General features: G+C 40.5%; 9 protein-coding genes and 1 long non-coding RNA gene across 12 annotated transcripts; 7 read left to right on the top strand and 3 right to left on the bottom strand.

The window, feature by feature from the left end:
- Positions 1–1,428: 1,428 nt before the first annotated feature.
- Positions 1,429–6,266, top strand: LOC108129930 (facilitated trehalose transporter Tret1). Of its 2 annotated transcripts, none has more exons than XM_070281199.1 (4): positions 1,429–1,623; positions 4,422–4,594; positions 4,707–5,120; positions 5,193–6,266. In XM_070281199.1, exons 2-4 carry the CDS (start codon positions 4,450–4,452, stop codon positions 6,107–6,109), a joined length of 1,476 nt encoding a protein of 491 aa, XP_070137300.1. In that variant the 5' UTR covers positions 1,429–1,623; positions 4,422–4,449; the 3' UTR covers positions 6,110–6,266. The 2 variants fall into 2 exon arrangements, with proteins under 2 accessions (XP_070137300.1, XP_017103731.1); XM_017248242.3 differs by lacking the exon at positions 1,429–1,623 and adding an exon at positions 3,724–3,843.
- LOC138926574 (uncharacterized) lies at positions 2,648–3,563 on the bottom strand. Its single transcript, XR_011443135.1, has 3 exons — positions 3,307–3,563; positions 2,995–3,101; positions 2,648–2,919 (listed from the first exon to the last, which is right to left on the bottom strand). It is a non-coding gene; the product is annotated as an uncharacterized lncRNA (long non-coding RNA).
- Positions 6,267–6,352: 86 nt separating the features above from the next.
- On the top strand, positions 6,353–7,361 carry LOC108129421 (uncharacterized). Its single transcript, XM_017247403.3, has one exon. The coding sequence runs from the start codon at positions 6,472–6,474 to the stop codon at positions 7,207–7,209; it is 738 nt and encodes a 245-aa protein (XP_017102892.1). The 5' UTR covers positions 6,353–6,471; the 3' UTR covers positions 7,210–7,361.
- Positions 7,362–8,229: 868 nt separating this feature from the next.
- LOC108129247 (farnesol dehydrogenase-like) lies at positions 8,230–9,263 on the top strand. The gene is made up of 2 exons (XM_017247202.3): positions 8,230–8,915; positions 9,008–9,263. Exons 1-2 carry the CDS (start codon positions 8,343–8,345, stop codon positions 9,185–9,187), a joined length of 753 nt encoding a protein of 250 aa, XP_017102691.2. The 5' UTR covers positions 8,230–8,342; the 3' UTR covers positions 9,188–9,263.
- Positions 9,264–10,466: 1,203 nt separating this feature from the next.
- On the top strand, positions 10,467–11,602 carry LOC108129302 (farnesol dehydrogenase-like). The gene is made up of 2 exons (XM_043211913.2): positions 10,467–11,085; positions 11,374–11,602. The coding sequence occupies exons 1-2, from the start codon at positions 10,513–10,515 to the stop codon at positions 11,551–11,553; spliced, it is 753 nt and encodes a 250-aa protein (XP_043067848.1). The 5' UTR covers positions 10,467–10,512; the 3' UTR covers positions 11,554–11,602.
- Positions 11,603–11,797: 195 nt separating this feature from the next.
- LOC108129248 (uncharacterized) lies at positions 11,798–12,490 on the top strand. The gene has a single exon (XM_017247203.2). It carries the CDS (start codon positions 11,798–11,800, stop codon positions 12,488–12,490), a length of 693 nt encoding a protein of 230 aa, XP_017102692.2.
- Positions 12,491–13,714: 1,224 nt separating this feature from the next.
- On the bottom strand, positions 13,715–19,887 carry disp (RND transporter family member dispatched). Its single transcript, XM_017248255.2, has 7 exons — positions 19,330–19,887; positions 18,239–19,255; positions 18,001–18,092; positions 16,625–17,170; positions 15,923–16,561; positions 14,893–15,867; positions 13,715–14,832 (listed from the first exon to the last, which is right to left on the bottom strand). Exons 1-7 carry the CDS (start codon positions 19,483–19,485, stop codon positions 14,595–14,597), a joined length of 3,663 nt encoding a protein of 1,220 aa, XP_017103744.2. The 5' UTR covers positions 19,486–19,887; the 3' UTR covers positions 13,715–14,594.
- LOC108129941 (uncharacterized) lies at positions 17,191–18,003 on the top strand. Its single transcript, XM_017248257.3, has one exon. The coding sequence runs from the start codon at positions 17,270–17,272 to the stop codon at positions 17,990–17,992; it is 723 nt and encodes a 240-aa protein (XP_017103746.2). The 5' UTR covers positions 17,191–17,269; the 3' UTR covers positions 17,993–18,003.
- A 250-nt stretch (positions 19,888–20,137) lies between the features above and the next one.
- On the top strand, positions 20,138–21,453 carry ECSIT (evolutionarily conserved signaling intermediate in Toll pathway, mitochondrial). Its single transcript, XM_017248174.3, has one exon. The coding sequence runs from the start codon at positions 20,216–20,218 to the stop codon at positions 21,434–21,436; it is 1,221 nt and encodes a 406-aa protein (XP_017103663.2). The 5' UTR covers positions 20,138–20,215; the 3' UTR covers positions 21,437–21,453.
- A 3-nt stretch (positions 21,454–21,456) lies between these two features.
- On the bottom strand, positions 21,457–25,659 carry LOC108129885 (GTP-binding protein 2). 2 transcript variants are annotated; one of them, XM_017248173.3, is made up of 4 exons: positions 25,395–25,659; positions 23,147–23,831; positions 22,212–23,089; positions 21,457–22,150 (listed from the first exon to the last, which is right to left on the bottom strand). In XM_017248173.3, the coding sequence occupies exons 2-4, from the start codon at positions 23,814–23,816 to the stop codon at positions 21,878–21,880; spliced, it is 1,821 nt and encodes a 606-aa protein (XP_017103662.2). In that variant the 5' UTR covers positions 23,817–23,831; positions 25,395–25,659; the 3' UTR covers positions 21,457–21,877. The 2 variants fall into 2 exon arrangements, with proteins under 2 accessions (XP_017103662.2, XP_070136948.1); XM_070280847.1 differs by lacking the exon at positions 25,395–25,659 and adding an exon at positions 24,405–24,422.

The raw sequence follows: 25,659 nt of genomic DNA, 5'->3' as shown, positions 1-25,659 counted from the left end.
TGGAGATCATTAGGTGTAGTTTATGGCCACTGCCGATAATTACAATTGTCGAGTGCCTGGCAAATAAAAAGGGGATTAGCTTGTAAAAATCAAGTGCCTAAATGACAATAATAAGGGTAATAACTATATTAAGTTGGCGGCTTAAGGTATCAGGGCAATAATTAATATATATTTTTTTTTCGCTGATTTATTTTCACTTTTATGAAAATTTTATTTTAGTTTAACCATATTTATAGTAAACAATATTCTACTATGCATATCGTAATAAATAATTAACAAATAAAGCATTTAAACGTGTTACAATATTGGCTATTCAGATAAAACTACAAGCTCTTTAATCGACTTTATTTGCTTTTTCTATAATTATCTTCATTTTGTTGAGATAAAAAACAAGCTGGAAAAATAATAAATATTTACATTATCACATCAAAAAAAGCGTTTTTGTATTGGGGTTATTTTTAGCTCTAATATAGCTCTTGTAATATTATTGCTTTTTAATATAAAAACAAATCAAATAAAACTGGCTGACAATTCGGTAAAATGCAAATTATTGTAAGCTCACATTTGCGAATAAATTTTGTAACCAGTTTATATCAAATTTAAAATGCACAGATATTGTTTCGGAAGGAAGTCAGGCCCCCGATAAAACTCACATTTATGATTTAAATTTAGCAGAACCTCATAAGTGAATGCATCGAGCTTTGTAAGTGGAATTCCCATGTATATCATACGGCCAGTTCCGGATGGTGTTAACCAGAATCCCCTAACCGATAAAAAACATTTAATGTGCGTACACCGGAGACATTTCAATTAGGAGGTGAATGCGGCACGCACATTAACCGACTAGCCGAGCGAATTAATTGAGTATGTACTAACTGTATCGTTAGGCCATCGAAATAAGTCAATCCCCTGGGCCGGATCGGGTCTGGTGCATGCTAATTAACTTCCTCAAAATCTGATTCACACTGTTACCGTCTGCCGGAGATACTGATCGGTTAAATTGCTCAAAAAAGTTTTCCACACACCATCCCCATCCACTGGCTGTCCGGAACTAGAGGTCTACGAACACCTTAATCGATTAAATGTGTTTATTGTTTATTTTGTCGGAGTGTCGAAATAGGCTGCGAGAATAGTGGCCAATTGTGCGATTACGGGCCAGACAAAGCGCTGATAAAAATCGCTAAAAATTCCGAGCTCAACTCTCTCGGCTGAGCTTAGTTCAACGGTCGCGTTTAATTCGATATGATAGTTGCTCATGTCTGCGATATGTCTGGGTTTCAGCCTATAGAATTCTCTCCATAGCTGGCAATGTGTGAGTTTCCTCCTATATAAATTTATATAAAAAATGTATTATCTAGCGACTAAGCAGAGTCTCTGGGTATAAAAGCGTCTGTCATAATTCCGCAGCTCAATTTTTTCATGCCCAATAAAAAAAGCGTCAAAACACTCGCGTTCCGGCATCATTCCAATTCCGGCAGTCAAACCAAACAGACACCTCTGCTTGATCTCTTTTCAGTGAGATACGGTTTTAATTTCCACATTACGTATCCGCCGCGTATTACCAGCATACCAGATACTGTTTCATTGATTGCGCGCTAATTGATAATTTCGGCTTCAAAATGGGTGAGTCGACCCACTTGATGGGCTATATCGAAAAAAAGTGCTTGGTTCTTTTTGCCTTTGATTTATATTTGTTGCCGCGCTGCCGAGTGCTGATAAATTGATCATCAAGTGTCGCCTTGAATTATTACAAATATCAAATATGATAATGACTAGCGATTTGATTAGGAGCCTAAATCGAAGCCATTATCGCTGGTTGGTTGATTTCCCAAAAATCTATAAGCTGCGTATATTATGCCTGCATTTAGTGAATTATTATAAGTTAGTGCGTTGAAGCGATCGGATCACTATATATCACTAATAGTGCTGTAAGTGCAGAAAGTATCCTTTAATCCTTATAAATATTAAACAGGTACTAAATAATATTATAAAAGTGCTTTTAATTAAAGATCTGGTAAGAACTTTTACTAAGTGCTGGTAAGAAAATAAATAAAAATATTTACGGGCTACACAGTGACGAAGTAACGAGCCTTGAAGATCGAAACCAAGTTACCTATTTATTTATCTATCAACAGCTGTTAGTCAACATAAAAAATTAACTTCTGTGTCTAATATAGATTTTTATCTGCAGATACTTGTATCTTGTTTACTTCCTCGAAGGAAAAAAAACAATACATTTTAGGCGCCCTCTTTCTTACCAAACTTGGTCTAATAGGATTTTGAGATAATCTTTCGATTGAAGCGATCTAAAAAAAAAAAATTCTTTTTTTTTGGCATTTATTTAAGTAATAGTACAAGTTACAATTAAAATAATATATTAAATCATACATTAATGTCCTGGTGGCAGAGTTGGCATAAAATATTTCCGATAACCTTCATAGGAAAAAGGTTATAAAACATTGTATATTCCCAACGAATTCTTTGAAGAGCTTATCGTAAAAATCCCAATCCGGTCACTTGACGGCTTCCAAAGATTAGGGAAATCTGTTTAAATTATTACCCGATCCCTAGCAAAGAAATATTTATTATAGTGCTCATAAATTAATGGCGCTATAAGTACCCTATGGAAATTCTTTTTGAATTAATGATAAACTTTAAAATAGTTATCACACCTATTAGAAATTACAAAATAACAATAAAGACAACTCATTGTGTAGGATCAATCTGAAGTATTTGATTTAGTTGGCCCAGGTGTTTCTTGGCCACCAACTTGTCGAGATTTCACGGCAGTTATGACAATCGGCGCCTTATTTGAGAGTATGTCACACCCCCTTCACGTGTCTCACCTTACTCACAGAAATTGTGTCAATAGTACCTTCGAACTGGAACTAACTAAATAAATATCGCCAGAATTTATCACTACAGAGGTGAAAACAATTATCGGAAATTACTCAAGAATTACCAATCAGAATCGAAGCTGAAAACTATACTTACGCAATTTGTTTTTTGTTTGGCCAATGTAGTTGGACTTTTTCAAGGGAAGAGACCACTTGAAGATTAGGGCCTTTATTTTCCTCTGAAGGGATATGGACAAAACTGTACTATACAGAGAAAAAAAAATTGTTTTTTATAAATGTATTGTTTCCTCATAATACATAATGATACAATACATATTTTGTGTTGATAATTATATTTTGGCTAGTAGAAGGAGCTGATTTTTATGAAAGGTTTTCAAGATTATTTTTAAAGGAGATTGTTAAGTTTTCTTTAATGTTGCTTAATACATTTTTTAATGTGCATATATACCAGAATTGAAGTGGGGCGGTCGCCCTTTTGCCAGCAGGTCGGAAAAGCAAACAAATTGAGATTGGGGCACAATTTTAGCTGCCCGCTCGCTTACAAATCCTTATCACGTTACATTTTGTGCGAATATGTGGTTCAAGTGCAAAAATGCACACAAATGGCGCAATTCCGACCAAAACACCCAGCTCAATCGGTACAACAAAATAATAAGATTCCGATCCGGTGGGAGAGCAGCTCCTATAGCTCCGATGATTCTACCCATATTGAGTACATGTACCTCCTATAGATGGGATTGCCGTGGAACGGGAGAAGGTGCTTCCCTGATAAGATATTGCACGCGTAAGAGCACTTGTCAATTCGAGTGTCGTTGAATATTATTGGATGTGTATTGAATTCACATATAACACGGAAAATCTTTAAATTCCCCCGATTCGGCGATCCGAACATCATTACAGTTCTCAAGTGAGCCGCCAGCGGTTTGGATTTTAATTACGCATCCTGTTCCCACTGGATTTACTTCGTTTTGAAGGATTTTTTTCTGTAAGGATGTGACGTAGATCTCTGCTTATTAATCCGAGGAATAATTAGTTATATTGTGTTACTAATCATTTCACCAATCTGTGAAAAGTGTCAACAGTGATTATATAAATGAAAAAAGTGAAATATCAGCACCATCGGCTGATATTATTTTAGTGCAATTAAAATAATTAGGAAATTTATAGCATTAAATAATAAAATACAAATTAAACTTCCGCATTTGGTTAATTTATTTATTTTTTAATACCATTAGCTCAGAATGATGAATTTAGATTTTTCCAACTAATGATTCGATAGCGTAATGATATTAAAATTATCCGATAATGTGACAAAATTTTAGTGACTAAAGTGAAATGTGAAATATTTTTTGGTTCCAATTATATAAGTTAAATATATTGTATATATCTTTACAACAAAATTAAATAAAATTATAACAGAAATGTAGGGCAGCAATTTCAACTTCTAGCCATTTGCGATTTTCAGACGATTGAATTTCAAATGGGGATAGAATCATTAATCCATGTCAAGTGAATTTTTAATGACAGACTTTCGTTTTTTTTTATACGGCTTCGCTCTTGCAGCTGCTCTTGTTTTAGCCACATCAGCCAGATGCCGTCAGTAAGCCGGGAAGAAGAGAGAGGTGGACAATATTCCTACACGGAAGTCAGTACGTTTCAGATAAGCGAAGGAAACACTCGAAATATGGCACCAGAGCCCGTCAAATCTGGCCGCATTTTTCTGGCGGCAGTTGCAGGTAAGCTTACTTATTTAATGAATGAATTTTAAAAATTAAATAATACAATATTTACTAGAATATTATTATTAATCACTTAGAATTAACAATAAAACTTTGATTTATTTTTTAGCCAATTTATCCGCCTTTGTGGTGGGAACTACCTTGGGATGGACTTCCCCCATCGGTCCCAAACTTAAAGCTGAGGATACCTCAGATTCCCCACTGAGCAGACCCATCACCTCTGATGAAGATGCCTGGATTTCGTCTCTGATCGCCATCGGAGCCCTAGTAGCTCCTTTTGCAGCCGGTCCTCTGGCTGATAAAATCGGAAGAAAGTGGGTGCTGCTGTCCAGTAGTTTGTTCTTTGTCCTCGCCTTTGGTCTGAACATGGTGGCTTCCGAGGTGTGGATCCTGTACCTGTCTCGCCTGATCCAAGGATTCGGTGTCGGCTTTGTGATGACAGTGCAACCAATGTATGTGGGCGAAATTTCCACGAACAACGTACGAGGTGCCACAGGATCGTTGATGCAGCTCTTTATTGTGGGTAAGTTTACTTGTTCCTGGATCCTGGGATTACTGTATACCCAGATGCGATGTAACACTATTTTATTTCCAGCTGGTATCCTTTATGTTTATGCCATTGGACCGTATGTCTCCTACCAGGCTCTCCAATGGTGCTGCATCGTGGTGCCCGTGGTGTTTGATGTAGTCTTCTACACGATGCCCGAAAGTCCGTATTACTTTGCTGGAAAAGGTCGCAAAACCGAGGCACTGCGTTCCTTGCAGTTCCTCCGCGGTCAGAGTGCCGACGGAGTTCACGACGAGATGACCGAAATCCAAGCCAGCGTTGAGGAGGCGATGGCCAATAAGGGCACCATGATGGATCTGTTCAAGAACGCCGGCAACCGAAGGGCTCTGTTTATCTGCGCCGGATTGATCTCCTTCCAGCAGCTGTCTGGTATTAACGTGGTCCTGTTCAACAGCCAATCGATTTTTGAGAGTGCGAACACAGGACTGGATCCTGCTATTGCCACCATTATCATTGGATGTGTCCAGGTGGCGTCTTCGGGACTCACGCCCCTGGTGGCCGATCGCCTTGGCAGGAAGGTAATGCTCCTCTGCTCCTCCAGTGTGATGAGCATTGGCCTGGCGGCCCTGGGATGGTTCTTCTACAAGCAGCTGGTCCATCACGACATCTCCAGCGTTGTCTGGATGCCTGTTCCTGCCTTGATCCTTTATAATATTGTCTACTGTACCGGATTCGGGCCACTGCCCTGGGCGGTGCTGGGAGAGATGTTTCCGGCCAACATCAAGTCTGCCGCTTCCTCCCTTGTGGCCAGCATCTGCTGGACCCTGGGCTTCCTGGTAACCTATTTGTACCCCAGCTTGGATGCCCTCGGCTCCTACTATGCTTTCTGGCTATTCGCCGGGTGTATGATTGTGGCCTTCTTCTTTGTCCTGTTTGTTGTGATGGAGACGAAGGGTCTTAGCCTGCAGGAGATCCAGGATCGACTCAACGGCAAACGCGACTAGCAAGGTGCAGTCCTGCAGATGTTATCTTCTGCTTATGTTTAAGGTCCTATATGCAAGTATTTTATTGATTAGTGTCTTAAGCCAAAACTCAATTGTTACATGCTTTGTATGTTTAATTAAACCAAACTATAGTCATAAATAAATGTTAATATAAATATATTATTTAACAAGAATTTATATTTATTGGTTGGCTGAAAGGTTCTGGAAATACAAAATTTTGTAAATACAAATTTCAAAATTCCAAAAATGGTTTCCTTTTAATACCATTGCCATTTTAATCAAAAAAGTTATATTCTTTTATTTACAAATAATACTCCTGTCTTCCTGTCAACAAGCTACATTTCCAGAAAATTCAATCAAAAATGGAGGGAAAAACGCGAGAGGAGATATTAGAGTCTATGGACCTGGTTTTTGTGGACGCAATTCTACCGAGGGTCCGTAAAGGACTCGACACCACCAATAGGGCCCACTACAAGGACCATACAGCTGAGATTAAACGAGCCAAGTCGGCATGGCGACCACAAACCGATCCCTCTCTCATATCTGGACATTTCGCGCACAATCTGAAGGTTAGTGGCCTGCAGATGAAAACCAGAACATGGCCCCGTTCCATGGATTGGCGTGAGGAGTATAAACAATTTGTAAAGCGCAACAAGTGGTGCAACCCTGAGATCTACAAGTTGTTTTTCGTATGTCCTCCCATCCGCTACGAAGACGTAGTGAACTACCTTAAGGATCTGCTGAAAACCACTTATATGTCTGATTACTCACCGAACGAGTACAAATCGCTTTTCAGTCAACATCGGGTCGTTATGGGTCCGGAGGATGGCAAAGATGGCATCGACTATCAGACTACCTATGGTAACTATTACAATCGGATTCAGGAGGAGAATCCTTTCAAGGATTCCCTTTACAAGGATCCAGAACTAATTGCAAAAAAGATGTCGGTCCCAGAATTTGCAAAGGCAATGCGAAAGCTCTTCACCAAATACAACCTGACAACGTATTACGAAGAAATATGCCTTCCGACGCTCATAAAGGCCAAGAATGGCATAATGCCGTCTGGACCCATCGATCGTTATACTCTTCGGAAGCAATAGACTTTCTGTAAATTTTTCGACTATTTTGTATCTTTACAAATGGTCTCCTGATAAAATTTTGAACAATTTTGCAAGTGTTCTGAAAGCTTAAAGAAAATACTATGAATTTGGCTAAAATGAATATACAGATAAAATAATGTTTTAATTTTGAAGTCTTAAGTTGTATTTTAAATTGTGGTTTTTAGCAGTAAGTTTAGCTCGTCACGTCGCACCATTTAAAAATGCCTAAAAGTATGTTCTAAAAAAACCTTACTATTTTTTAATTAAACGTAAAGGGGTTAACAAAATCAAACCACAAATAGCAAATAATTTTAAGGTATAACAGGAAATGTCTTAAGACCATTGAAGTTTAATGTTGTTAGCACTTAACTTACTTCTTCAACCCTCTAAAAATTATGAAAAACAGCTAGATATATTAGAAATCATATGTGATCTAATCATATTCAATAAGCGGATAAAGGATCGATAGAATAGCCTATTTAGATTCTAGAAACGTCGATACAATGACAAGCATTGATTAATAATACCTTCAGCAAATTAGATTTCTAAAGACTTCAAGATAACTAAAAAACGCAAGCACGTATGAAATGAAACGAATGATGAAATAAGTGCCCCAAAAACTAAATTACAAATTAACTTAAATTATTAAATTTTCGTATACACAACATCCCCAAAGATTATTAAAATTTAATTAAGCCATTAGGAAAAAGAAAATTCTTTTACCCTTTCAATAAAATTATTATTTATGGACTAAGTACCTAAAACAATGAATAAAAAAATAATCTAATAAATAACAATGACAAGCCTTTTTGTTTGGAAAAACTAAAAAGCCACAATGAAGAAGAGGTTGGCTCTCAGCATTATTTGAAGAATTGTTTGCAAGCTTTTTGAGACACAAAAGCTAGTCATGAGTATTCCGCATTAAGTTCAGCCATCCTGACGTATAACGATGACAAGCTGTTTCTCTTCGGATTTTTTAGCAATAGACTCTCTTCGAATTCATTAATTAATTGCTTGAAAGCTTGATATACGATTTCCAAAGCTTGAGGTGCCTATAAAAAATAGTTGTTTGGTAGAGGAAGATCAGTTACCCGGAAAAATTTTAACCGCGACTATTCAAAAATATATTCACTATGGATCGTTGGCAGAATCGCGTAGCTGTTGTTACTGGAGCCAGTTCGGGAATTGGAGAAGCCTGTTGCAAGGACTTGGTGGCCAAGGGCTTGATCGTTGTGGGACTAGCTCGTCGGGAGGAGCGCTTGACGCAGCTGAAGAAATCTCTACCGGCGGATCAACAGGCTCGCTTTCACATTCGCAAATGCGACGTCAGTGTGGAGCAGCAGGTGGTGGATACCTTCGCCTGGGTGGATGAGACTCTGGGTGGGGCAGACGTCCTTGTCAATAATGCCGGCATACTTCGAGAATCCGAAATTACTAAAGCTAACAACTCCGCTGATATGCGCGCCGTCCTTGACACCAATGTCCTAGGATTTGTCTGGTGCACCCGCGAAATATTTCTATCGCAGGAGAAGCGAAATGTCACCGATGGCCACGTGGTGGTCATTAATAGTATAGCGGGTCATAAAATTCCCATCGTTCCGGGTCTGAGCACGAATATGTATGCTCCATCAAAGTTTGCTGTCACAGCATTGGTTGAGGTCCTGCGCCAGGAATTTCTACAGAAGAAAACCCAGACTAAAATTACGGTATGTTCAAACACTTTTAATCTGCTAAAAACCCCGAAGACGAAAGTTTTGTTTATAAATATATTTGTTTTAATATATTTTGAAATTTTTAGAGCATTAGTCCCGGTGCCGTTGACACGGAGATCATCGATGACAAAATCAAAGCGAATCTTCCGGATTTACCCTTGTTGCGATCAGAGGATATTGCTGATGCCGTTTCCTATTGCATCCAGACTCCTCCAAACGTGCAGATCCATGAGTTGACCATAAAACCTGTAGGAGAAATGTTTTAATATATAAATTATAAAATGTAAAATATATTATGTTCTCTTTTATTCAAAAAATATATATGTAACGTAATATATTACGGTTCCTATAGAAACCCGTTTTTGTATTTTCTTTTACATATAAATGTGATTAAAAAAATCCAAGTAAATCTAAAATATATTAATCTACAGAAAATAAAGTATAAACATATTCCACTCGAGAGTCGGATGATTATTGGAAAACAATTGGGACCATTTTTGAAGATCTCCCATCCATGATCCATGCCTTTTCCCCATTTTTGAAGGCGACCCTCCAGAAAATTTGACAAAAAATCGAAAAAATAATTTCTTCCTAGATTTTGATGCAGATTGATGGAGAAACGACTTATAAATCGTTTAAGGTATTCCCCTGACGAATCGGATGATAATTCGTTGAGATATGGCCTTCGCAGGTGCCCATATTGTCGATCCATGCCTTTTCCCCATTTTTGTAGGGGATCCTCCAGAAAATTTGACAAAAAATCGAAAAAATAATTTCTTCCTAGATTTTGATGCTGATTGATGGAGAATCGACTTATAAATCGTTTAAGGTATTCCCCTGACGAATCGGATGATAATTCGCTGAGATATGGCCTTCTCAGGTGCCCATATTGTCGATCCATGCCTTTTCCCCATTTTTGTAGGGGATCCTTCAGAAAATTTGACAAAAAATCAAAAAAAATATATTTTTGTTCCTAGATTTTGATGCAGATTGATGGAGAATCGACACACAAATTGTTTAAGGTATTTTCCTGAAGAATTGGATGATTATTCGCTGATAAAGAATCGGATGTTTATTTGCTGAGATATGGTCTTCACAGGTGGCCATATTGTCGATCTATGCTTTTTCCCCATTTTTGAAGAGGTCAAGAAAATACATCTACAAATCGTTTATGTTATTCCGCTCATGAATCGGTTTATTACGATTATTGATTATTGGCACAGACATGGGCCCCTTCCATATCTCGTTTCAATAATTTTCCGAATTTGTAAGGGGATCCCCTAAGGGAATATTTCCAAAATATATTTCAAGCCCATTTAGTAATTGAAAAAGCTAATGAAATAGTTGTTTTGCATATTTAATTTAGTTGACCTTCTATACGAATAACGATGACAGGCCTCTTTTAGGGAAAATCTTAATCAAATGCTGAAACAATGAATGAGAAGAGTCTTCCAGAAGACTCTCTTAGCTAGCAATTGTTTTAGAGCTTTCTGAATCTAAAAGCTACTGGAGACCTATAAAAGCGAACGTCTTGCTAGAGGCAGATCAGTTGTCCGGCGGAATTCTTCGAAGTTTAAAAAACAAATACATAATGGATCGTTGGCAGAATCGCGTGGCTGTTGTTACTGGAGCCAGTTCGGGAATTGGAGAAGCCTGCTGCAAGGACTTGGTGGCCAAGGGCTTGATCGTTGTGGGACTAGCTCGTCGGGAGGAGCGCTTGAAGCAGCTGAAGGAATCTCTACCGGCGGATCAGCAGCCTCGCTTTCACATTCGCAAATGCGACGTCAGTGTGGAGCAGCAGGTGGTGGATGCCTTCGCCTGGGTGGATGAGACTTTGGGAGGCGCCGATGTCCTTGTAAACAACGCAGGCATTGCTAGAGATTCCCAAATTGTCAAAGCGGATAACTCCGCCGACATGCGTGCCATTCTGGACACCAACGTTCTGGGATTTGTCTGGTGCACCCGAGAGATATTCCGATCGCAGCAAAAGCGAAATGTTACCGACGGCCATGTGGTGGTCATCAATAGTATTGCGGGTCACAAAGTTCCAATTATGCCGAACTTTAGCTTCAATATGTATTCGCCATCGAAGTTTGCCGTGACAGCTTTGACAGAGGTCCTGCGCCAGGAGTTTTTACAGAAGAAAACCCAGACAAAGATTACGGTACGTTAACAAAAAAAATTAAATATAAAATAAAAGAATAAAAAACAAATTCATCCGAATCGTTAAAAATAATTTGTTATCAGTTCTGTTCAGTGAAGCATTGTAACAACCCTGATAAGATATGTATACTATATTTATCTATAAACAGTAGCAAAATAGCGATACATATAGCGATACAAATCATATAATAGTTTCGTTGTTAAAAAGAACATTCATAAAGTTATACGATTTGTATCAGGAGAAGGTGACCTTTTAGTAATGTACTGTATTTATTTGTTTAATTTATAGAGCATTAGTCCCGGTGCCGTTGATACGGAGATCATTGATGAAAGAGTTAGGGTGAATTTCCCTGAATTCCCCATGCTACGAGCGGAGGATGTTGCCGATGCCGTTTCCTATTGCATCCAGACTCCTCCAAATGTCCAGATTCATGAGTTGACCATTAAGCCTATAGGAGAAAACTTTTAATTTGATATTAATAGCTTGTAATATATATATATATATGTGATTAAAAAGAAAGAAAAAAAAATGTTGACAAGAATTTGTACTTATTTTTAGGGTACTATATTTCAAAAGTTTTTTAACTCATATTTCAGTCACACATAAAACACTAAAGGGTATACAAAAAACACAAAAACACTACACAAACAAAAAATAAAAAAAACCTAAAAATAATAAAAAAGAAAAACATAAAAAATATAAAAAACTTAAAATGGAATCTTATGTTATAAAGTGCCTTTTGCCACCTTGCATTCCATACGCGAGCATCAACAGAACGGATTACGTGGATCGCACAAAAGGCTTTGTCCGCACGCGGCCCATTCGGGCCATTCAAGAGGATCCATCTCTGATAACTGGTCACTATGCCCACAATCTGAAAGTTAACGGGATTGAAAGGAAGACAAGGACGTGGCCCACAGCCATGGATTGGCGCGAGGAATACCGACAGTTCCTCTTGCGTGCCAAATGGTGCAATGAGGAGCTCTTCGAGTTGTTTTTCGTACACCCTCCCGTGGATTATAAGGTCATGGTAGACTATCTGAGAGATAATCGAAAATCCATTTACATGCACGATTATTCGCCTGAAGACCATGTCGCTTTGGTAGAAAAGAAACGGATTCCTAGAGGATCCATTGGCAATTTGGGACCAGGCGACTATCAGACAACCTACGGGCACTTTCACAATCGTTTGCATGAAATGGAGCCGTTTCGCAGTCATTTGTATCCAAAGAAAGCTAAAAAGAACTTGTCCCTCGAAAAGTTCGCGGCTGACATGCGAAAACTCTTCACAAAGTATAGTGCCTCCACATATTTTGACGAATTATGCGTTCCAGCCCTGCTGAAGGCCAAAAATGGCATTATGCCGGCTGAACTAATCGATCGATATCAGTTTCGTAAATACTGAGTGAGAGTTTTCATTTAATTTGTCATCTTTTTCCATCCAGGAGAAAGATCTTTCAATCAAGGTTGTAATTGGCGCTTTAAACATTAAATAACTCATGCAAATACTAAAATATTTAAGTTGTTTCATTATATTCTCCATTCTCCATGTTTGTTTGAAACATATACTATATTTTGGTATCGCTTAAAGCTTATCTATTAAGCAAAATATTAGTTGTTGAACTCTGGTTTAATGAAAAAAATATAAATAATTCTATCCAGGGCCGTAGCTAGGGCCTCGGGGGCCCTGGGGCAACAAGTAAATTTGGGGCCCCCTATACGGAAGTCTTTTGCCCCGGCGGGGCCCCTTCCCTTCGGGGGCCCTGGGGCACCGCCCCACCTGCCCCATGCTAGCTACGGCCCTGATTCTATCTTTCATTTAAGAATTATCAATCGTATGTCTCTGGAACAGTGGTTCTTACTAAATATTAAAAAATTCCGAGTTCTATCTTAGACTCTTCTAGAAACGTACTTTTGTAGAATACTTACTACAATTATATAACAATTATATAATAAATTAATTGCAATACCTTTTTCAATTTTTTGAGACAAATAGATCAATAAAATATATAAATAATTATTGCCAATAAATCAATTCTCTAGGTACAATAACTGCAATCAATTTTATATTCTTAAGTTTCACTGTTCGACGACTATTATGTGAAAAAAACCAGATATCAGCGTGACTTGCTGGTTTTTGCAAGCAATTCAAAGCTTTTTTATATCTCTTTGATTTTCTTAAGAGAAAACTGAAAACAAAACATGTATCAGTTATTCTTATCAACACAAACATTAATTTATAAATATCGAAGTGTTTGTATCAAAACATTGACGGTGACAAGGCATGACGACGAAAAAAGATTATTTGAAGATTTAAGATTTCTTTTCAAGTATGAGAAGCTTTCCAAACGCAGTTAATATACTTTTAACTAGTATAGGAATATTGATATAACGCAGTTATATATATCTTAAAATACTCAAGATACTTTCAAATAGAAAATAAATACTTTGTATTCAGTTGTATCCAGGGTCCTTATTAAGGGCTCTTTTAAGAGTTACCCACCAAAGCCACCATCTACCAGAAAAACATTAAAAATTAAAATCACTCTCTCCTATTTAGCACTCCCAATCTTACCTCAAGGAATCTATTAATTACCACCACAATACACAAAATTAAACTTTTAGAGTATATTGTTATACAAGTAACATTTATTAAATCTCTTCAACACACAAGTTTAATGAAGGAAGTACAGTGTCATTTAGTTGCAGTTGCAGTTAATTAAAATACGTCGTTTTTTTTTTTTGGGGTATAACCCTTTGTCTCTATAAACACCGATTTCTTTGAGTTTCTCACCTTCTGTATCACAGTTACATGGTAATTACAAACGTGAGGGCGTGTATGTTTGTTTATGTTTTGAACGCATACAACTAGGATAGACAACAATATGCTTCAGCACACGCAACGTATTAATATATGCATACATTTGTGAGCATCTCTTGCAACTAGCATATAAAGTAACTACATCTTTGCTGGAGTCATCAAAGAGACCCAACTTAACATCTAATAAAAATCCATAGTATAAATAGTTTTGATTACAGTTAAGTACATAAACAGCTTTTGAAACGTTTTGGCTAAAAACTAATAATACCTTCGCATTATGCAGTCCCAGTACCTACGCTAATTGCTTCAGTTTACAAATTGTATTCACTTGGCTGGAGCATCAAACTTGCATTAACGAAAATAATAAAAGCATATTGCAACCGTCTGAAGTCTTTTGGAAATAGCACACTAAGGAGAAGTTTACAAGTTTTAGCATCGCTTAAGTCTACCAATTACACATATATCTAAACTCTAGAGTATATTAATGTAGAACACACTTAACTCACATGCTTACATGCAGCCAAGTACATATCTTTAATACTATATATGCCTACACTGGGCTTGTATATATATATATAAACGTTTTTCGGGACAGACTACAACGCCGCCGTACCCTGTATAAAAATGCAGTGCCATCTCTTAACTTTCCTGGCAACACAACCCACTCTGGCTGGAAATTGTAAACAACTCAATTGGATGCAGACGGATACGTTTGATATTTGGCCTCTGGCTGCGTTTGGAAGGAGTGTTCCGTATCCCGCATAAGGGAGGATAGTGCATGGCCGCTTTCCGTTCCGGAAATGGTCTTGATCAGGGTGTTAGAGTTCAGGGATTCAAGTTCGTGTGTCTCCGAGTTGACCAGCTCCACAATAGCCGAGCTAGTAGGGGTTAGTAGTTGTTCGCTGGCTATCACCTGGCTTGGTTTTCTAAATGAAAAAGGAAAGGTATTAGTTTAAAATAATCAGGGACCTATTTTCTTATCTCACCGTTCGTAAAATTTGTTGCTGGCACTGTTTCGTTTACTCCATTGTGGTCTTTTCAGTTCAAGGAAACCGTGCTGCGGTCCAGCCACTCGCAAAAGACTCATTAGGAAAAAAGTGGCATAGAACCAGCTCACAACCATCACCACGATCAGGAAGACTCCGATTTGAATATAGGGTAAAATGTTGGAAGCCATCATGATTCCACCAGCCATCCCCGTGGTTGTTGCCGCCATCACTGTGGGTCCAATTATTCGCGACAGCACAAACTGAGTGGCGGCTATGCGCTCTTTCACGGGAGACATTCGGTAGTGGATTCCGTAGTGGAGGCTGAAATCCACCGCAAGTCCGATAGCTGTACTAACGGCAATGCTTTCGAGGATGTTGAGTTGCCAGCCCAACAGGATAAGAACCGCCACAGTGTTGAAGATACTGAGGGATACTGTTAAAACAGCGTAAAAAGATATCAGTATATTGACCGTAAAACAAAGCAACACCGCCAGGGAGGCAGCCATGGCCAGGCAGATAGCAACTAGGGTGTCCTGCGATAGGGTGTCCTGCACATTGTAGAACTTTAGGTCGCTGGTAAACCAACCGCCCCGAAGTTCCGGGGGTGCTGACATCAGTTGTTGCTGAAACCAGGTCTCAACTGCCTCGTAAAACTCCTTGATATTAGCGTAAATTGTGCTATAGGCCACATTCGATTCAAATTCAATAATGATGGCTTTGGCCACTAGAGGTGTGATGGATGCAGTTAGTTCGACACTTTCGTTGCCCTCCAGACCACGGTAATCTTCCGACTCTATACGATGGGGATCTGCAAATTTGGGCCCAGCTAAGCCAGGTCGAAAAAACCATGTGTCGTACATGTTGGAGATGCCTATAGGAAGACACAGCTCGAATATGTGCGGATCGAAGGGAAACTGCGCCTCGCAGCAGGGTGAACGATCTTTCCGGGTGATATCCATGTCATCTACACATCTGTCAAATATATACATATTATTACATTGGTTTTAAAGAGATTTGTAAATGTTACCTTCTTTTCATAAAATTAATGAGGTTCTCGATGAAACAATTGGGCAACAACATGCCCATTGTCTCCTTGTAAAAGGGCTGCTGGCGCACACTCTGGCAGAAGTCGAGTATCCAGAGCTGGGCCGACTTGCTAGATATATTAAAATTATTGTCATAGTGCAAGTTGCCATAGGAGTTGGGATTTGTATAATCGCCATCGTCCACCGCCTCAATTCCCCACACAAAGTGCATGGGCATCTTAAAGTTATCGTACGCTTGGAGAGGTTTTTCAAACCAAAACTGCTGCTTCATAGTCGAGTACATCTCAAATGGATGCTGCGAGACGAATAGTTGAAAGTGTGACTTCTCCGGCAGCTGGAGTCCTGGATACCACAATACAATGACGGCACTCGATGCCCCCAAAGCGCCGAAGATTAACAGCCAGAGATAGGCATAGTTCATGATGCTATGAGTAATGAATTCCTCAAATATTTGACAAAATCTATTAATTGACTTTTTGGTGGCATGGATGAGTTTCTGAGCCAATGGCTGACGACAGGAAATGCGGCTGGCAAAGATACGTTCCATGACTGATACCGATGCGGGCAGCCAAGTGATCATAAGTACGTAGTTTGTTGCCACCACAGTTCCCGCAAAGATTCTGAAATTACGAAAAAATAATTAAATATAATTTTTCCAATTATTGCAGTAAAACTATACTTACCCGAAGCATTTAATGGCTGTTATGGAACTGCTGTAGGACGCGTAAAACGCTCCTGCTGTGGTCAGTGATGTTACAAACATGGAGGCAGCAGCGTGGCGCATGGTAAGTGCCATAATATTTTCCAAGGACTCTGTGTGATCAGAGTTCTCCAAGGGAGATGGTAGAGCACTTTGCGACTGAGTGCTTAAAGTACACCTTGTGCTGAACCTCTCAGCCAAAACGCATTGCCAGATTTTTACAAACAAGAACACATCGTCCGCTCCGATTCCAATGATAACCACAACGGCCAGTAGGTTCATGTAGGGAAAGAACTCAAACTCGAGAACAATGGCGTAAAAAAAGTATGCCAATCCCAACGAGAAGCAGATGGCAATGCACGACATTAGAGTGATGAATGCGGATCCCGTGAATAACCAGACGCTGGCCATGACGAAGGCGCCTCCGAGGGAAACCAGCCAGACATCGGTCAGCAGCAGTTCGTTGAAGAGCTCATTCTCCAGACCCAAATCCATGGCGATTACTTTTACCAGCTCGTTTTGGAGCTCCCTGCAAAAAATAGTAATATTTTTAAACTCATTCAATCAACACGAAAAAAATAAAGTATTTTCCAAAATTGAAAAAATATTTTGTATAAAAAGGAATAGAATGGATCCTAAGCGAGGTAACCGCGATTCGGTGACTCTTTTTATGAAGGAACTTTTCCCCAAGAGCAGGGTGCTGATAACTACAAACCAAGCCGATTATGTAAATCATACGGAAAAGCTTATCAAAAATCCCCCTGTTCGCCAGACCCAAGAGGATCCGTCTCTTATAACTGGGCACTATGTGGAGAACCTGAAAATTCCCGGTGTTGAACAAACGACGAGGACCTGGCCCAAAGCCATGGACTGGCGTGAGGATTACAAACAGTTCATCAAACGGGCCTCATGGTGCAATGAGAAGATCTACAAGTTAATTTTTGTCAATCCGCCCGTTGATGATAATATTCTCAAAAAGTATATACGGGATTTACGAAAATCGATCTACATGCAGGATTACTCGCCCCAGCATTATGTCTCTTTGTCGAGTCGGCGTAGAGTTTCCCACGTCAACGATCCATTTGAGTTCAAAGAGGACGACTATTTGACCAATTATGGTTGTTACTACGATCGCCTGCAGGAAACTGAACCGTTTAAAAGTGTCCTATATGAGCCCAAGCCCAGAAAAGACTTGACGCTGGAAAGCTTTGCGTCTGCAATGCGCAAGCTATTCACCAAGTACAATTGTACCACATATTTTGATGAAATCTGTGCTCCAGTTCTCTTAAAAGCCAAGGATGGTGTAATGCCTGCTGGTTTCATAGATCGGTATCAGTTCCGAAAATATTGAGTACTTACACGTCCTCCCATTCGTGGAATAGTGGTAATACCCGATTGGATTGAGCTACCGGAACGAATATCACGGCATATTTTAGGTATTCGCTGGAGTCCTACAAGAAAAAAAAACAATTAAAGAGTAAAGTACACTAAGTAAAGAGTATAACCATCTAAATCTATAAATAAAACTAAAAATCAGAAAATTGAAGTAATTGGTTTAAATGATGTAGATGGGTTTTGAGTGATTAGGACCACTTACATTTGGCTTAATAAAGTTCAAGTCGCTGAGATAGTTTAAAACGTTAAAGACAATATTGTGGCGCTGGCACTCTTCGGGAGCACGGCAGTGTGGGATCTCGTTGCAGCGGTTGTCCATCTTGAGATCGTGGAAGTATTCAAAGCAGTTGGTAAGAAGACTTTTGAATGCGGTAACGTCCTCGGAGGTAAGGTCAAAACAGGAACTCTTGTTGGCTAGCACGGCAGCGTAATTTGGCAACGACCACGGCCGACAGCACTCGGTGGTCTGCATCTCCGGTTCGCAAAAGGCTCGGTAACTGGGCACGTTGGTTATCTGATCCTGTAGCTGGCACATGGCCAGGAGACCGTTGAGGTCGAACAGCGAATCAGTGGCATTAGGTCCGATGCGCTTGACCACAAAATGTGAGTATTCCTTGCGCGGGGAAGAGTCACAAAAAAATCCTCCACTCGGCTGGTGTGGATGGGCATCCGCCCAGCTATCCGTGGGCATGGTGGCGGCCTGTTTTATTAAACGCCATGTGCTCTTCTTCGTCTGTACTCGCTCCCTGTGCTCTTCCTCATCCACAGACGTCGTATTGTGTCCATATTCAATTTTTTCGGTGTGTCCAGTGGGTTCCAAAGGCGAAGACACGTCTTTAGTTATTTCATAGTCCCGGAACACTCCAACACTGTCGCCCATCCAGACATCTCTGTCCAGATCGGTTACAGGAGGACTTGTGGCCTTCAGATGTTTTGTGAACGTTTCCAACATCATTTTCTGGGACACCTCCTGCTTATCCTGACTTTTAGGATCAACATTCTGTTCCTTTCGTCGTTTTTTGTTTTTCCTGTTTTTGTGTTTGTTTTTTCTTCTTCGCGGACTTGGAAAATTGGAATCTCCATTTCCGTGGTCCACTCGTCGCTTCTCCCATAAATCCGAGGGATTCGAAAAGAGTGCGCCATGATGGTCTGTTTCCTGGAGGAGATTGTGCCAGGCCGTAAGCCTTTTTCCTATCTTGGTGCCTCGAGTCTCAAAGCCCTGAAAGAAATTGAAAAATTAAAGTTAAAATTTAACAAAATAAATCAAAGATTAATATAAAACTTTAGAATTACCAGTGTGGGGTCACTGAAGTCGGGCAGCTTATTGAGCATAAAGGCCACAATGATGCAGGCGATGCTGTAGACGGCGACAGAAACGAGCACCAGATAAGGACGTCTGGCCAAGACATGATAGTACCAATTCATCTTCTCCGAGTCGAAACACAACATACTTGTGGAATGCAACTCCTACATTGGTTTTTTATCTCATTTTCATAACATTGTGGTATTTAGTCATAATGTTTCCCTTTCAGTGCATTCTGGCGGATGGAAAAGTCTCAAATAACCTTGGGCTTCCTGGGACAGGGCCAAATGCTATTGTTTTCTTTGTACTCTCTGTTTGTGTTATATACACTGCCTGGGGACCAGTTCTTGCAGGTGGAGTTGCACTTGTTGCATTGCTTGGCGTGGGGGAACTAACTGAGGGCTTGCAACTAACTAAAGCAACAAAAAAACAACCAAAAACTATGCGAATAAGGATAATGCAGAAGACGATGGAATAACAACAAAAAAACAGCACAAAGGATACACTGAAGTCTGGGCGCAAGTGCTGGAGAGTTCTTGGCCAGATCTGGCACTAAAAACCCAAACAGCTGTTCTTGGCGGGAAATTTAAATTAAGCTGCAGAAAAACTAAGAAGATACAATGAAGCGCACCTGAAAGATTAAACATAATATAGAAGATAATTTATGCTATTTAAAATTAACTCAATAGGTTGTTCAGGTATAAATAATTATAGCCAATTTAAATATTGTTAGCGGGAAATAGCTCACCTGCCAGCGCAGCCTTCAGAAACATATGTTTTCTACCCAGTGTTGGAAAATGCCATAAATCGTAAACTTGTGCAATGTTTTGTAATCGTATTTATCAAATGGTTTAAACTTATTTTTATAAATTAGAAATGCTGCGAAGAGTGCAGTGTTTGATCCGGTTGCATAGCAATGGACGTCCGGCACTCCAGTTTAGAAGCTTCGCTACGGATGGGTCCAACACCAAACAAAATCCCAATCCCAATCCCAAGGCTCAAAAACAGGGAAGCAAAAACCTGCCGGCTGTGAGGAATCCCTTTGCCACAGCTCAAGACAGAACCAAGGACTCGTATCTCACCATGGTCGAAATCTTTAACGAGCGCGACGTTCACCGACGCAACCATGTGGAGTTTATCTACGCCGCGCTTAAGAACATGGCAGACTTTGGAGTTGAGCGTGATCTGGAGGTTTATAAGGCTTTGATCAACGTGATGCCCAAGGGAAAGTTCATCCCCACCAATCTGTTCCAAGCTGAATTCATGCACTATCCCAAGCAGCAGCAGTGCATCATTGATCTCCTTGAACAAATGGAGGACCTGGGTGTAATGCCGGATTACGAGATGGAAGCAATGCTGCTGAACGTCTTCGGCCGACAAGGGCATCCCTTGCGCAAGTACTGGCGTATGATGTACTGGATGCCCAAGTTTAAGAACCTGTCCCCATGGCCTCTGCCTGATCCAGTTCCCGATGATACCCTAGAGATCGCACGCCTGGCGGTGGAGCGTATGTGCACGGTGGACTTGCGATCAAAAGTTACAGTTTTCGAGACCAAGGAGCTGAAAGATTCTATAGACGACACATGGATTGTAAGCGGAATGAGTGCTGAGCAGGAGAAGCTCTTGAGGGAGCACTCCCGTCAGAAGGCCCTGTACATAGAGGGACCTTTCCATATATGGCTCAGAAACCGTCGGATAAACTACTTCACCCTGCGCGCCGATCCGGACACCGAGTTCCTGGCCCAGTTGGATGAGCGACAGCTGGACGATGATGATGTGTCAAATATTGAAGTTCCGTTCTTTGGAAGAGCTCCACCACGGCGTCACAACCAGTTGGGCAAACTGCGTTCGGTCCATCAGCAAGATGATGGCACTATTCTGGCTATCTGCGCCACTGGCACCTCCACCAAGGACTCTCTACTCTCGTGGATTCGGTTTTTGGAGGCCAACGGTAATCCCTCCATTGGCGAGGTGCCCGTGCTCTTCCGGTTTACATCAACGATGCCCGCCAAAGCCAAGGAGATCGAGGGCTCTGCCAGTGTGCCGGCCACAAATGATAGCCGAAGTAGGGAAAATGGACAAAGTAGAAGTGAATAAATCAATTGTTGAAGAAACTCTCCAGGTGTGTTGGTTTTTATTTCATTTAAGTCCAAACTGGTCTCTTCTAAAAGCATTTTTTTAACAGAATTTCTTATATTTGGTTTGCTGCAGTTTTTAGTGGGCCATGCGCGCAGTATTAAGTCATAATCACTAGTGATTATGTAGGTGATATATTTAAATTTGTACCAAATATGCTTAAAATCATCTTTACAATTGAGTAATTTTTTAATTATGAGGAAAATTAAGGAGGATCCACACAATAATAGATTGTGAGCTGAGCTTAAACGAAAAATCACAGAACCCGAAACTAAGTGTACTGAAGATCTGCCTAGGATTTAACGCCTGTCTCTAACCGCTAGTTAAGTAATATATACATGTCAGATATATCGTAATATCGATGGAACTGTCCACCTGGCCAGTGTCTAGTTCAAAGCTTATCTACTTTGTGCCTGTCTTGTTAACGGGGAAAACTTGGGTGACCACACCAATGCCCTTGCTGGTGCCCTCGCGGAACAGGATGCGCATTCCCGGCCGGACGTATTCTGGGTGGCCCACGAACTCGAACATCACTGACGCGCAATCGTTCGTGCCCAGCCGTTCGCCACCCATGATTCCTCGGATCACCGCCGTCTGCCTGATGCTGCCAATGTGCACCGTAGTCTGGAAACCCACATAGATGGCCGTGGCATGGAACAGCACGGAAACTTTGGCCTGCAATTAATGTGGAAGATTATTAATTTTTGAAAAATAGTTTCTAATTATTTTTACAAACTTGAAAGAAATATGTTCCGTAGGGCTCGTCCAAGCCATTTCCAATGTCTCCAAGCAGCACCATGCCACTCCTGAGTGTAGGCAAATCCTGGTCAGGAGTAAAGGACAGCGATGCGCTCTGACCGGCTCGCACTACCCGACACGGCGCTTTATTCCTGTGAATTGTGTTCACATTCACGGGATGGAAACTTCCATCCGGCAGTGGACCAATTTTCATGGGCATATTTTCGGTGAGCACGCCCTGAACCAGCAGGCCACCCACCACAGGTCCCACGTCTGTGACCCGGAAAATCTCATCTACTTGGAACTCACAGGACTCCTGTTCGAGGCGATCCTTCTCGGCATTGCTGATGCCCGGCGACAGGACGTATAGAAACTTTGTGACTAGATTGAGACCCGTGCCGGTGACATTTGACACGCAGAATATGGGCACAATATTCTCGGAGACCTGGTTGGACCCAGCCGATATGGCCTCATCAGTATTGGTGACCACAAAGGGCACCTTGCGGCAGCCAATGGTGGTCAGCAGATTGCACAATTCCTGTACCGTGGCATCCGGTGATGTAATGTCAGTTTTGGTCACCAGAATGAAGAAGGGCATGTCCAGTGCCCGGACAATGGCCAAGTGCTCCTCGGTGGTGTCGTTGCAACCACTTCCGGCTGACACCACCAGCATAGCGTAGTGAGGTGAGTATCCACTCAGTGCCTGGACTGTGGTGCGCATGTAGCGTCGGTGGCCTGCCAGATCCATAAAGGTAACCAGCTTGCTGGAGCGGTCACTAATCTCCTCGGCCGTCATCATCTCATTATACTTGTAGTTCACCACGTTTCCAAGAGCATCAAAGCCGAGAGTCTCGTGGGAGATGCAGGAGGTGCGACCTAAGGTTAAAGGTTAAGTTAGTTTATTAAATAGTATTATTTATCAAATATTCTTACCCGACTGAATCTCGTGCATGTGCCGGAACATGTTAAGCCGCGCTCGTCCGTGTCCATTGTCCAACTCGTCCTGTGTGAGCACGCCCAGAAGTGTGGACTTTCCAGCATCGGCTCCTCCGAGCACCGCCACCCGCACCTCAATGTTGTGCTGGTCGTCGGGGATCTTCCTCACTAGAACCTCAGCCACAGCCCTCCGTGAAGCTATGGTCTTCCTTCGGAGCACAGAGGTGCTCGCTCCCAGGCGGTGTGCCATCTGTTTCAGGGTTGACAGCGATGCATTCATGTCCTTGTCGCTTAGGCCTAGCAGAAGACCGGCATCGGAGACCCCGATCTCGTAAATGGCCTCGCCATTACCCTCCCGTAGCCGCCACTTCATCTGGGTGACCAGGTGCTCGAAGCGCTGCTTTGAGGGATTCACCAGCTTTAGCTTGTACTCCACATTCCCAAGCTGTGGCTCTGGAGGCAGCATTCCCCTCTCGAAGTCAAAGATCAGGTCTCCACTCTCCGCGATGACTCCCTTTCCCATGCTTAGGGGACACTCATTGGCATTGGGATCTGTCTCGTAATCGCTAATACTGCTACCAGTTCCGCTGCTGTTTCCATTCAGCTCCGGCTCCTCGTCGAAGCCATCGTCCTGATTCGGATCGAAGAGGCTCAGAAAGGACTCCATGGTGTTTTTAGATGTCTACAACATAAATATACATATATATTTATTGTTAAATCTTCATTATGGCAGGCGATTTTTGCAGCCTCTAAACAAAGAAACGTTTTGTTTTCAAAAAGAACAACAAATTTTTTGGCCAATTGCGACATTGAAGGCATACGTAAGAACGTAAACAAGAGTCTTCCACAACTGTGTTCAAAATAATAGCTTTAAAGATTTGAAAAAAATATTTAAAATATTCATTTTTGAATATTAATTTGTAAAAAAATTTAAAATATTCATTTTGTGGAGAGTAACATGAAATAATTGTAACCATAACGTTAAAATGTATCACTTTATCTTACAGTAACTTGTGAAAAATCCATTAAAAATATAATATTTTATAACCACATAAAAAAAGATTAATATTTTTGAAAAAATCTATTTTTTTTTTAATTTTAAAATCGTATCTGATTTTTTTTTGGTCGTCCCCTTTGACTTGCAGCGACCTTGAAACTCTTGTTTATGTTTGCCTTTGTTTGGATACACAAAAAAGGGGGGTGCACAAAAAAAACAATGAAAATCGAATGCTGAGCGAATCACTTGACCTCTTACCGAATAAATAAAGTTTTTGCAGTGGGTTTAATTATTAAACTAACCCGTATAATTTATGTTTTTGAGCGGAAAACGATAATGGTTCCTGTTTGCGCGCGGGTCTGGCACAAATTATTGATTTTGGCAGCGCTTTTCATTTGCCCAGGTCGAAATCTGTTATTTGGCTATCTGGGCCTCTCGGTTCTGAATTCTCGGTTCTGTGTACTTGTGCTTTCTGTTTTTGGCTGCCTTTCGATTTTGTTTATAAACTGGCTCTGCTTTGTGCTCAACAGCAAATGGGAATGAATGTGTGCGAACTAAATACAGCCACAACTGGGGGGGTCCCAGTACACAGTACAAGTTTATAGAGAGCTTTTCGTAATACCCTACAGGTGGAGTAATGAAGTACTTCAATAAATATTGTATAGGATTTCAAATGGTACTTTTACTCATTTTAAAGAATGAATTCTTTAATTCTCTTAGTTAAGAATTTTTTATTATTTATTTCAAACTATTTATTTAGATAACATTTTTTAGAAAAATAAACTGTATTGTTTAATTTATTCTAAAATAACTATAATTTTCTCTTTAGTTTTTCAGAATTTTAACTTAAATTAAAAAAATAAATAACTATTAAACTTCCTGGAAAACGCACCTGCCAGTCGACCTGGCCCGAAGCTTATTGGCGCGTTTTTATGCCACAGCTTTTCGCGTCCCATCTTCCTCTCAGTTTGTTTCAATTCTGGTTCTACACAAGGTTTGTTTTGATCGGATCAGCTGGGAGGAAGGTGACGCTATATCTCAAAATTAATTAGAAGCGCCAAAAGCTTTGCTCGAATTACGGGGAAATACTAGTCTACGTGTCAATAATAAACAATTGAAAAATATTTTGCAAAGCGTGAGTGGAATTCACCAGACAAAGTGGGGAAAACTATGAGTGTTTACAAAGGGGATTCAGATTTCATCATCCAAACGCAATGTCAACGCACTCCTCCATACTCTTTTACTCACATTTCACAATTAGTGCAATGGGCCAGCTAAAAACAGGTTTCTGATGCAATAGCGACGCTTCCAAAGATCGTCTTCAGTTCACTTCTTTAATTCAAATATAATTCACACTGCCATGGCTATTGATGAATTTTTATGTCTAGTGCTGTGGACAGGCACTGGTTAATTTTGGTGGGCGCGATTGATAACTCGCGATTAAATAAACTTTACGCACATAAACAAATCCTCCTACATTTTCAATAAACACAAACAAACTAAGCATAGAGGT

The sequence above is a fragment of the Drosophila bipectinata genome, chromosome 3R, assembly GCF_030179905.1.
Source record: "Drosophila bipectinata strain 14024-0381.07 chromosome 3R, DbipHiC1v2, whole genome shotgun sequence".
NCBI lineage: Eukaryota > Metazoa > Arthropoda > Insecta > Diptera > Drosophilidae > Drosophila > Drosophila bipectinata.
This window is presented reverse-complemented; position numbering and strand designations above follow the sequence as displayed.